The sequence below is a fragment of the Blennius ocellaris genome (genome assembly GCF_963422515.1).
Source record: "Blennius ocellaris genome assembly, chromosome: 13".
NCBI lineage: Eukaryota > Metazoa > Chordata > Actinopteri > Blenniiformes > Blenniidae > Blennius > Blennius ocellaris.
The window spans coordinates 24,727,223-24,740,241 of NC_137662.1; the positions used below are offsets into that span (position 1 = coordinate 24,727,223).

Consider the following 13,019-nt stretch of genomic DNA (forward strand, 5'->3'; position numbering starts at 1 on the left):
ACTGGATAGTTTTTTTATGTGTGTATGTATATGTATGTATATATTTAGATTTATAAGCATATGTCTGTAGTATATGTTTGTTTTTGAAATTATATATTTAAATATTTATATATATATATATATATATATATATATATATATATATATTTATTTACTGGATAGTTTTTTTATGTGTGTATGTATATGTATGTATATATTTAGATTTATAAGCATATGTCTGTAGTATATGTTTGTTTTTATAATTATATATTTATATAGATGTGTGTTAGGGTATATGGTATATATTTATAAAGCTGTATTATGTACCGTATTTTCCGCCCTATAAGGCGCACCGGTGTATAAGGCGCACCTACATCAATTGACATAATTTATAACTTCATTCATATATAAGGCGCACCGCCATATAAGGCGCATGGAGTAGACCAGTGGTCAGCAACATTTACAGCTCAAAGCTATTGGGTTACATTTTCCACTGATTCTAACACCCAGAGAGGTGCACACACTTTATTTTGATAGTCCTACCTGCAGCCTATGCCAGGAGGACACTACACACAAAACCTTCTTCACTGCTGGTTGACAACTTACAACTACCGCTAATAAACTAAACTACATGAACTAAGCAACAAAAACACAACACAACACAATTATTACCGACACCACAAACCAAATATAACCCCCAATAATTGCATTTAAAACACCACAAACAGCTGCAATGAATTATGGGAGTTTCTATCGGCTGCACTGAGGAGCTCAGGTTGAATTTGTCGCTGCAAGGCATGATGTCCCATCATGCCTTGCAGCGACAAATTCATGTTTTGTGTTGTTGGAGGTTATTGTGGGTTGTTGTTGGGCTTGGTGTTGTGTTGATTGTGTTTATGTGTTTTTGTTCCCCAGTTTAGGGAGTCATTATTTCATCTAGTTTATTTTGGTTTGTTAGAATGTTGGTGTGCAACCATGAGTGATGAAGGTGTTGTGTGGAGTGTGGTCCGCTCTGAAGATCTGGTTGCGAAGTTAGAGTTGTCAAAATAAAAGCTTCTGGTTGTTCAGCTGTCAAATAGGAGTCTTGAGTAGAACAATCGTCCATATATAAGGCGCACCGGGCTATAAGGCGCACTGGCAGCTTTTGAGAAAATTTGAGGTATTTAGGTGCACCTTATAGGGCGGAAAATACGGTAATTAGAATCTGTGTACAAACTAAAGAATAGGTAATAAATGGTGGCAAAGTAAAAGTTTATTTCTTCCCACTCCTTTTCCCACAATGTGTTTTGTTATGTATTGGTTCTGTTTATTTTTATTTACTTTTTCTTTCTTTTACATGTTCAAATAGTTAAAAAAAAAAATTTATATACATGTTTGAAATAAAAAATTCATAAATTTCTCTGCAGGAAATATTTGGTTCTGTGAAAACCCTGACGTCTTTCGCCGGAACAGAAAAAAAACCTGGTAAAGTTTAAATGTCAACATTACTATAACGCCCTTATTCTGAAAATCCCTACGCCTGGAAGCCAGGAGGCGACTCACTGTTTCTCTCGGTGCGTTTGGAGAAAAGAAAGATCAGCAGCTTCCTGATGAACCAAACGCTGGAGAGGAGACAGAAGCACAGAGGCGGTTCAGACCCGAGGGGGGGGGTATGAGGGGGGGGGGGGGGGCGGGACTCACAGCACGGGGTAGAGGAAGAAGGGCAGGGCCATGGCCAGCCGGGGCAGCCACTGGTCGGGGAGGTAGAGCCAGTAGACGAGCAGGGAGGTGAGGAGGTAGAGCACCGAGGAGTAGAGCAGCAGGCGGCCCACCCACAGCTGCAGGGGAAGTCCAGTCGTTAAGAAACAATCACGTCTGTTTGCGTCGCAATGCCAGAAAAAAATGACTTTAAATTAAAAAATAAAATAAAAACCTGTCATTTTCATGCCGGGCCACTAGGGGTGCTGTTGTTTGCTTTTGTAATGGAACCACACTCTCATATGCAGCAGAGAATAGAAAGTTTTCTTTTTTTTTATATATATATATAAATATAAATATACAATTATTGCTATAAACCTCATTCCGAATGGAAAAACATATTTTGTTACGCTTGCTTCTTATTTTACTATTAAAATTGTTGTCGTCTATTAAATTTTTTTTTTTTATTCTTCATTCAATAGTTATTTCTAGTCGTCATTTAAACCAGTAACGTGTTTGAGCTCTGCTCTCTGCTAAAATACTGCTGTTTACACATTTTGATTTTAATTTTACTATTAAAATTGTCGTCTATTAATTTTTTTAGTTCTTCATTCAATAGTTATTTCTAGTCGTCATTTAAACCAGTAACAACGTGTTTGAGCTCTGCTCAGTTAAAATCCTGCTGTTTACACATTTTGATTAGAGTGGAGGCATTTAAAATGTGACGACGTGTACATCAACACTCATTAACATAATAAAATACTGCAAACACACACACATTTATATATATTTCAAAAACCGCTCAATCAGTGCAAAGGGAGACTTTTCAACTGCTCTTCACACCAGTTTACTATTATTATATAGAAAAGTCACATTTCAGAAAAAGAAAACTTAAAATGAGCTCTGATATGAAGCACGGCTCCATTAATAGTAAAAAATAAATAAAAATAAATAATCTTATCTAGACTGGAAGATTCTCTGGCCACAAAAGTTCTATCAAATTATTTCTGCCTCGACGTCGACCGGGTTCGGAAACAGCTGCTCCAGGTGGGAGGAGCCAATAGGAACTCAGGGTTTCTTTCTTTACTAAAACCCCCAGGTTATGTTCACAGTCTGTTACCGTGGCAACCTACTGGAGGGTTTAATTCCAGCTCTCCTTCTGGAACAGATAACTTAAGACTTTCCCTCAGTTCAGTTTCCACACTTCCTGGAACGTCCCACATTTTATTAACAGACAAAAAACTAGAGTCATTTTCATCGTTGCCATGGAAACAAAACACCCAAATCCGCTACGATAGCTTCTCCCTTTGACACTGTCGCGTAAAAGGAGCCTCAGAAATTAAATAAAAAATAATAAAACGCAGCCTAGTAACACGACGGTTTGAAATAAAAGTTCTGCCGGTTTACCTTCTGCAGGCGCTGGTTCTTGGCTCTGAACTCCTCCAACTCTTTGATCTCCTTCAGGAAGACAAACATCAGAGCTCAAAGAGCAAGTCGGCGGCGCAAAAAACAACTTTAAACTTCAATCAGCGTCGGTGAGTTTTACATTTACAGTAAAGACGCAACACTTCTCCTGAAAATGTTTTATTATATTTTGGGAAAACTTCAAAGCTCAAATGTGATTTAATCTTCAAAGAACGTTCAACGACTCAAAGGGAGTTTGGAAGAACTCAAAGGGAGCTTTTGATCATTTAACAACAATAATTCAGATTTCGCCTCTTTTTTAACGTTCAGCCAGTTCAGGGTTGGTTTTACCTTGTCGAGGCTCTCCAGCTGCTCCACTGTGGTCTGCTTCGTCTGAACCGGACAAAAACAACAACAAAAGAACATCATCTCTGTGTACCACCCGATAAAGAGCCGACTGACGTCACAACAAGCAAATAAACCCTCTTACCTCCGATTCATTGACTCAACTCTGGTTCACCGGACACATTTAGAAAGCATCCCTGACATGTCACTTTTACACTTTTATTCAAGTTGTGCGTCTCACTTCGATCCGTGGACTCTTTTATGTCGTTTTTTTTTTTTTTAATAAGAAGTGGCCCAAAACGTGAAGGACCTGCAGACGCTGCACTGAGCTCACCGTTTCCAGAGCGTCTAAAAATAGTGTTTGATCATCATCCAGCTGGGGAGCGGAGTTCAGCGCTCAGTTATTATCAGTCCAGAAATATACGCAGTGAGTCACTTTCCTTTTAACGGCCTCTTCAAATCACACGCCGCACTGCGTTTCACCTGGAGGAGACGTTTTCTGGACATTTCTCTGTATTTCCCACCAGAAGGTTTTATTAAAATTGGACTGGAGTCATTTTTTTTTTTTTTTTTTAAGCAATTTGTTTGCTGTTGTGAAAATACATCATCAGCACAACAAAGAAAAACGTCAACATTAAAAATCTCGGGGTTATCGTGGCTCCGTTTTCCTCTATTTATGTGGGATTATGTTTCCCCGCTCACCTACAGTGTGTGTCGACACCCGTGCTCTGGAAAATTAAGCCGAATTCTTTAAACTGGAGGATTTACACCCCAATATAAACCCACCTTCCACCGAGACAACAGGCCCCCCATGGTTGAAGGTTGTCGTCGCCTCCGCTTTGCCTTCTGCGGTTCACTGTAAATAATAGAGATGATTTCCATGATCAGCAAACCCAGGTATGATGTGGTACACTTCTTTTTTTTTTTTTACCGTCACATGGGAGTTAATGCAGCTTATGTTGCCTTCCTGTGGAATTCAAACATCACAACATCACAGCATGTGAGCTGCAACACAATGACCGCCGTTGTTGTGGATGTACTGAGCTCCTTAAGCTAATTATTCACAAAAAACACACGTGAAAACACAAGCTGGCTCGGCTCTCAACAAGGACATTACAGAACACAACAGTGTTTTATTTTAATTCACGACCAGAACAAGACAAAACCCCAAAACCTTGAAAGTGGTCTGCAGTACTACTGCTTACTTCCACATGTGATACCTCTTAGGTCACATCAGCAGTGAACAGCATGAAGAGGGACATTGTGGAAAATAATGGCCGTAAACAGGAAAAAGGTTTTTGGTTTTTAAAAAAAGATGAATTTGAGGGTTAATGTGTTGGACGTGTGGGAATTCATGCATCAACCAGTGTGACTGCGCCTGACGATTTTAACGTTTGCTATGAAAGTGCAAGTTATAAAGTCGAGTCTGTAACATAATTAAGAGCCACTGTGAACGATGACGGCAGCGATAATCAATTATCTTTCATTCCACGTGATGTCAACTCACAGTAAATAAGTGTATTCGGCTAATGGCTAATATTAGCTTCTCCATCATATCTGATGGGAGTTAATATTCACCTGCGCGTTACTGTCCAGGAACGACTTAAAACTAAACTGTGACACAGTGGCGACGTTCCCGCCCTTTATTTCGCCTTTACAGAGTTAAAACCCCACATTGAGCAGGTAAATACTCACATTAGTCGTTCATTCAGCCAGGTTAGCGCAGCGGCTAACAGCTAACCGCAGCAGCGCTCACTGCACGAACGTAAATACGTGGTGACGTCATGACCAGGAAGTGAAGTTGAGTTACCCAGAATCCCTTGCGTTGTAGTTCTTTAATAGAATTTAAGCTCCTTTTAATGAATATCTGTGTAGTTTTTGCTGTATATGAACTTACAACGTTAATTAGAATTGTTGTCCACATTTTTTATTACTTATATTTACATTTTTCTTTTTAACGGATGTCATTATTCTTGTGCCTACCTTATGCTCAAAGACTACAATCCTATGTGACGTTTCATTTTATATATTTTTTTTTTTCTGCCGTTTTTATGGCTCGGACCCAAAAAGCACGTCAAAACACGCGGACATTTCGTAAATATGTTGTTATGAAAGTTTCCTAATAAATTAAAAAAAAAAAAAAAACCTGAGAACTTTCTCATAGAAGGGAGAGGCACCTCATGGAGGAGATCAAATGTGATCAGAGAGGCAGGCACACAGAGTTTCTTCTGGAATTTTCTCATTTTATCTCATAGTTTTCGCTTTTACAATGTAAATTTAAGTTCTGTTTTCCACAGCAGTTTTTGCTCCGACACCATTTTTCACCTTTATTTGAACACATGACCCTCTGATGTCTACAGTTAAACTCCATGTTCTGCCTGCTTCCTGCTGGTGCAATGGTGCTGGACAGTCTTAGTCTTGGCTCGGTCTCGGGTGAAAATAAAACATTTTAGTGCACTAGTTTCTTTGGACTATAAGGAAAAATTATTTTATGAAGATACACTGCCTGATTTTTTTTTTTTAAACATCTCTATTAATATCTCCTCGTGAGACACAGATGGTTGCTGTAAAACTGGAACTGTTGTTGGCGAGAGCAGAGTTTTTCAACCACTAGTGTTTCCTCCAGATGTCGTCAGGTGAGCCGTGGGAAATTATCACATTTTACATTTTTTTCTAAAAAAACATTTACTCTCACAGCGACAGTGTGTTGCAGAGTAATCATGTATAAATACTCTTCACCACTAGAGGGCAGCACAGAACTTTGCCGGTGAAATGTAAAGTGACAGACGTCAGTGTGGTTCATCTCCACCTCCTGCTACCATCTTGTATCAAAGTACTGTGTCAGTGACAGTGATGGAGAAGTTTTTGAAAACCAGGATCTCAGCTCTTCATCCATCAGGTCCAGGTTTCACACTGAGGGAGGCACTATTAAAAAAAGTCCTTGCTTTCTGGATTTATTTGATTCCTGTTGATAAAACTTTGACGAGAAAGACTTTATATTGTTAATAGAGGCTGCAGAGTTTCACATTTTAACATTTTCGGGTGGCGGTTTTGGATTTTTCCAAAGAAAAAAGTGTGTCTTGGCTCAAAAAAGGTAGAAAAACACTGTTCTCGCGGAACAATCACGACTGGTTCCCGTCAAAGTCCCTAAAAAGCAGTTCCAACTCTCTTTAACTCGTCCGTCTCGCTCTCCCTGGCCGGGGTTTGTCCTCGCTGGGAACAGGATGGATTGATTTGGCTTTTACAGCCGCCGGGACACCGGAGGAGGGAAACGTACCAAGAAATGGATTCGTCAATCTGGCTGAAAGGACGACGTCTGGAGCTCACGGGGCTCCGGGGATCGTTTCTTTTATACTGCGCTGACTTTCAGGTCAGTTCGGCGCTTTGACGGCAAACAGCAGACGGACCGTCGGGGACAATGGACGTCGTCATCGCCGCCGTCCCCAAACAACACTGACGTCCGTCCTCAAAGGAGAGACGTCGCTGCGTCTCGCCAAGAGACGCTTCGGCCCGAACCCAAGTGAACTTTATGAAAATGACGAGGCGGAACGACGACAGCCGCGTCTGTTTAGTTTCACGACGAGATTCTTTGTCGTTGCTTTATTCGGACGCTAGGTGGCGGCAGTGAGACGTCGGGTTGCAGCTGTAGAGGGCAAAGGTCACAGGAAGACGGACGTGCAGTTCTGAAAAGACCAGAAACAGAACGACACTAGAAACCAGCAAACAGACGAGCCGGACAAAGAAAATCCACCTCGATGTGAATACACCGTCGACTAAACTGCACGTCGACAGACTGGAAGTTCACTTTCTGTGTCGGTTCACTCCTGCTGCACCCCGGTTGTCATGGCAACAACTGGACAACACCCAATAATATCCTCACTTTTCTCTGTGTGTTTTTTTTCCATTTTCTTCTTGCATGAATTCTTCTCTTTCTTATTTATATCAACTTTTTCTCATTTGTTCCTCCTTTTTATGGTCTTTACTCTCCTTTTCTTGTTTTATCACCTTTTTCTTGTTTTTATCCAAATTTTTCTGTTTTTTTAAGTCTTCATTCCCCCTTTTCTTGTGTTTCCTCCTTTTTTATTGTTTATATTCATATTTTTCTTGTTTATTTTCCTTTTATTCTTGTTTTATCCTTTTTTATTGCCATTTTCCTCCATTTTCTTGTCTTTATCCAAATGTTTCTGTTTTTTTAAGTCTTCATTCCCCTTTTCTTGTTTTTCCTCCTGTTTTGTTGGTTATATCCATATTTTTCTTGTTTTATCATCTTTTTCTTGCCATTTTCCTCCATGTTCTTGTCTTTATCCAAATGTTTCTGTTTTTTAAGTCTTCATTCCCCCTTTTCTTGTTTTTCCTCCTTTTTTATTGTTTATATCCATATTTTTCTTGTTTTATCGTCTTTTTCCTCCATTTTCTTGTCTTTATCCAAATGTTTCTAGTTTTTTAAGTCTTCATTCCCCCTTTTCTTGTTTTTCCTCATTTTTTATTGTTTATATCCATATTTTTCTTGTTTTATCATCTTTTTCCTCCATGTTCTTGTCTTTATCCAAATGTTTCTATTTTTTTAAGTCTTCATTCCCCTTTTTCTTGTTTTTCCTCTTTTTTTATTGTTTATATCCATATTTTTCTTGTTTTATCGTCTTTTTCCTCCATTTTCTTGTCTTTATCCAAATGTTTCTGTTTTTTTAAGTCTTCATTCCCCCTTTTCTTGTTTTTCCTCCTTTTATATTGTTTATATCCATATTTTTCTTGTTTTATCATCTTTTTCCTCCATTTTCTTGTCTTTATCCAAATGTTTCCATTTTTTTAAGTCTTCATTCCCCCTTTTCTTGTTTTTCCTCCTTTTTTTGTTGTTTATATCCATATTTTTCTTCTTTCTTTTCCTTGTATCCTTGTTTTATCCTCTATTGTACATACCCTTTGCACTATATAGTTTATTAATTTTCTCAACCCTTCTCATGACCATTTGTACACTTGTCAATTGCATTTTCACTGAAATCTTCTCTTCAATAATTCTAATGATCCAAGGGTGAGCCGACCCTGCCCTGCCTTGCCCTGCCTTGCCCTGCCTTCGCTCACAGCTGTGCAGTGGCACTTCCCCCCGCGGGCCACTAGATGTCGCACGTTCCCCACATGACTGCACTCTGGGCCCGCAGCTTCACGCAGCACGAGGACCGACCGCGTTAAAGTGTCCCCAGGTTAAACCACGCACTCAATCAGGCGTTTATCTGCGTGCAGGCCACGCCCACTTCTTACACTTTGTCCTTTATTTTGATGAGAATGAGAATCTTTTTTTTTTTTTGGTTTTGTTTTTTTTAACGGTTCCATGCAGAACCGCAGCTCAGCTGCTGCGGCGCGACGCAACGCCCCGGGGTTCCAAACTGAGTGTTCTCCGGTGTCGTTGAGCCCGTGACGTCACGACCTCGCTAATATTCAGCAGCTTTCCCCTCAAACTCCCAGCAGAGCCGTTCGGGGTTCGGCTGCAGCCTGCAGAGATTTGGCCTTCAACTTTAATGCCCGGAGCTTCCTCTGGAGTCTGGAGAGTTATGGGCCTCATAAAACTCTCCCTCTCTCTCTCTCTCTCTCTCTCTCTCTCTGACACCGTCACACAATCTCTTTCTCTTCCACACACAACGTGCAAACACACACACACACTCTCTCTCTCTCTCTCTCTCTCTCATACTCGCGATATGATGTTGATATATATTATAGCTGATGAGCAATCCTGATGCTAATGTTATTTCCGTTTCATTAACCTGTAATAAATTACGCATCACAATGAAAGTGCGCTCACACTCACACACTCTCTCTCTCACACACGCACACACACACACACACACGCACACACACACACACACACTGGGATGCGCCACACAGCATGCGACACAGGAAATAATATAAAGCACAATTAAAACCGGGCTGTGTTTTCCCTTAATGAAAGACGGAAACGGGTTTGGGGCTCAAAGGGGCGGAGCTTCCAACCCCCCCCCCCCACCCCCCCCAAACACACACACACACACACACACACACACACACACACCATCGGCTTTAAGTAACGTTGTCCACCACTGTAAAACGTGCAGGACTCCTGTTGTTCACTGTGAATAAATAAATAAACATGAAGATATGTTCATTCTATTTCAGTTGCTGTTTGTTTTTTGTTTTTTTGCGCCACTTCAATATTTTTTCCTTTCTGCACCGAAACAGCAGATTTGAAAGGGAACACGGTTTCCACCGTGGAGGACGACGAAGTAAGAAAACAATCAATTGATTACTGAGGAATCCAACCGAACCAATCAGGTTTATTCACAGTGGAACACTAAGGCGTCGGCCTCCGAGCTCCTTCTGCAAAGATCAATCCTGATGTTTGTGTTTGTTGTATCGGAGGAATCTGAACTCCTGGTAAATAAATAATGAGGTGAGACAAAAAAAAGAGAAGCTATAACAAACTGCTGAACGTGGAATTACAGACCTTTGTTTTTTCACCCTGTGTCTCTATGTGCGCGCGCACATTCATTGATTTTGCACGACGACTGCCACTCACGCGCTCCTCGTGTGTTTTAGTCAAACTTGTGTCTATTGTGAAAATTAAAGGTTTTGACTTTCCTTCACTTTTTGCACTTCGTTCGACACACTTTTGTCTTTTTTTTTTCTTACATTAAAATGCGCAATGTGTTTTATATCAGAGACTGAGTGCAGCGGCAGGACCCCCGCTGCGGCCTGTACAGTAGTGTGTGTGAGTGTGTGTGTGTGTGTGTGTGTGTGTGTGTGTGTGTGTGTGGAGGGAGGGAGGGGGGGTGGGGGGGGCGCTGCTACCGTTTGCTCTCCTTTGTTGACCAAACATTACAAGTGGAAGGTTCGTGGTTCAAAGACACTTGGGCCTTTTCTTTCGGGGGGGTCGGGGGGGGTGTTGGGGGGGGGGGGGCTGGACTTGGCAGTCAGTGTGGGTCTCCGTCAAAAGAGAGACAAACACCTGCTTTGGGCCTGAAGTCCGTCCCGACGCACGGCGCGTGAAGGTTGACCTGCATGCGCCTCTTTCCACTCATCCGTTCATCCGTTCATCCCTCCATCCCTCCATCCCTCCATCCCTCCGGCAAGGTAACCTCTCATTAATCTCCTGACATTACAAGATAGCGGATTGAACACACGAGTATAAATTATTGTTAAATATCCTTTTTGTTATTTTATTTTATTTTATTTCATTTTATTTTGATTCCTTGGACGTTTTTCATTAATCCGCCTGTGGCGCACCAAACTGTTTTTATCTATTTTTAAACATATTTATAATCTTTTACACTTTTTTATAGGAAAAAAATATATTCTGAAAATACAGAATTGTAAGGCCCAAGCATTATTATTATTATTATTACTACTACTACTACTACTACTACTACTACTCTTCTTCTTCTTATTATTATTATTATTATTATTATCATTATTATTTCCAGGTTCCTTCCAAACACAACGCAGTATAAAGCAGTTTCACTTTCTCACATTACTGTAATAAATCACCATTTTATGCTGCTTTTATTTCTATTTATTTTTTTTTAGCTGTTTTTAAACTTCTAACTACCAACATTTGAATCAATATTTAAACCTTTTGGTTTAGACATGGATTTGATTTTTGGTTTGTTCGAATCCAATAAATCTGTTATTCTTAAAAGGTAAATTCTTTCTCTTTTAATTGTTGAATACTTTGATAAATGTGCCTTGAAAAAATAGATGTTTCAGAGTTACCTTGAATATTATGGTGATAAAGGATCTAATGATTTAAACGGTAACAGGTAATTTATACTTTAACTTTTATTGGTTTATTTGTCTTTTGTCTTGCGCCATTTGCGTAAAATCTATGTAATGTAACGGTAACTTTCAGTACTCGGGTCGTCTGGCCTCACACTACCTGAGTATTTTTTTTTCTTTACATATATGTAATTTCACTCAGACTTGATTGCATTTTACGCAAGTTAACGTACTATTATTTAGATAATAGTACGTTAAATTACGTACCATTTAACAAGAAATGCGACACGTGGTGCAGCGAAATACAATTGATCAATTTCAGTCTGTTTTTTTGTATTTTTTTAAATGAAAGCCGATACGTGTGTGGCATTGCTATAACAAAATATTAAAACTAGATTATTGTGGGTATTTTTCAAGCAGAGCAGCAGAACTAAATACTACATATATGCAGTTTCCCAGTTTGGCCTTGTCGTTGCTTCACTGCAGTTTGTGCTTGACCTACTTTCTCCGCTCCTTAAAACAACAAATCTGTAATAATAGCTTCAGGAAATATCACGTTTTTCTATCGTTAACTTGTACTTGGTCGTACATTTGGTAGTAGTTTGGTTATTTTAAAAATGGGCTCATTTTAACGCCTGACGCTTCTTGATTTCTGTTTTTTTTTTAATCAAAACAAATCAAAACGAAAAATCCAGATGTGGCTTGTTAATTTACGATTCTGCTGGTCTTTTCAGGTGTTTTGGTTTTTGTTTGTATTTTAATGTTTACTATTGAGCTGAATCCATTCAGATGTTTAAAAAAAAAATCCAAATAAACTTCAATTAAATTGAATAAATCACTTCAGTCAAATGCCAAAGCATGGATTTGTGTTGAATTTAATTCTTTTCTCTCTCTGAGCGTGTGATTTTGCGCATTTCGTTCAAACTGTACGCAAAACTGGGTTAAAAAAAAAAAAAAAAAAAAGAATAAAAAGGCACAAACAGCGTGAAGCCGCCGCGTGACGCCCAAGTGTCAAATCCTCAACCAGCAGGGACTAATGTGTGAGAGCAAAGTTTAACATGTGTGTGGGGAAAAAAACCCCAAAAAACACGAGAAATGTTCAAATAAATTCAGATTTTCCCCAAAAATCTGTTTAATTATTGAGACGATTTTGTTCGTAAAGTGTCTTCAGCGCGCGACGTGATTAGAAACATGCAACCTTTGGGCGCTACGGATATTTAAAGATTTAAAAACACCCTTTTCATCAATTAAAAACAAACCAAAAATACATTTTGATAAATTTACACGTTCATTTCAGGCCGACCGGTGAAATTCTTTCATTTTACTTTGAGCAGCTCTGCTTTATTTAGACTTTAAATTTGATGCGCTCCCTTCATTGCAGTAAAAATAATTAAGCGGGGGGGGGGGGGGGGGGGGGGTATTAGACCTGGGGGGATGGACACAGTTCCCCCCCCCTCCCTCCCCCCGCCAACCACCACAGGAAGCGTTATCATACAATTCCTGCATTAATCATCACATTTTAATCGTGAAATCTATAATATCAGTGTAATCTTCACCGTTTCACTCATTCTTACTGTTCCTAGGAACATTTTGACAGGTTCCTTCCTCTATTTAGTAATTTAAAGTTAATTAAAACGTTTTATTTAAATGCAAAGAGCCACTGGACTGAGAATATTTAAAATAAACTGAATTCTTCTGTTTTTAATACAACAAGCTTTTGATTTCTATGTTTTAAAGACACAGAGACGTGGATGGAAGATTCATTACGAATTATGGCTGCAACTGCAGCATAATGACTGAAACGTGAAGAAAATGTTTCCTCTGAATGTGAAACTTTAGTTTCTAAAACAAGTTTTTGCACCCTGAGCCACTGA

The 13,019-nt window shown here is 39.5% G+C and overlaps 1 protein-coding gene across 2 annotated transcripts in view; it reads right to left on the reverse strand.

Annotated features, from left to right (window-relative positions):
* The window catches only part of LOC308138619 (endoplasmic reticulum junction formation protein lunapark-B-like), a 15,265-nt gene extending 10,099 nt beyond the window's left edge, over nucleotides 1-5,166 (reverse strand). For both annotated transcript variants that reach the window (XM_080507821.1, XM_080507820.1), the window contains exons 1-6: nucleotides 5,101-5,166; nucleotides 4,192-4,261; nucleotides 3,412-3,453; nucleotides 3,064-3,114; nucleotides 1,660-1,796; nucleotides 1,522-1,580 (exon numbers count right to left, since the gene is read on the reverse strand). In XM_080507821.1, the coding sequence (XP_080363947.1) occupies nucleotides 1,522-1,580; nucleotides 1,660-1,796; nucleotides 3,064-3,114; nucleotides 3,412-3,453; nucleotides 4,192-4,218 (316 nt within the window). In that variant the 5' untranslated portion in view covers nucleotides 4,219-4,261; nucleotides 5,101-5,166. The remainder of the gene's footprint in view (nucleotides 1-1,521; nucleotides 1,581-1,659; nucleotides 1,797-3,063; nucleotides 3,115-3,411; nucleotides 3,454-4,191; nucleotides 4,262-5,100) is intronic.
* Between the last annotated feature and the right edge of the window lie 7,853 nt (nucleotides 5,167-13,019).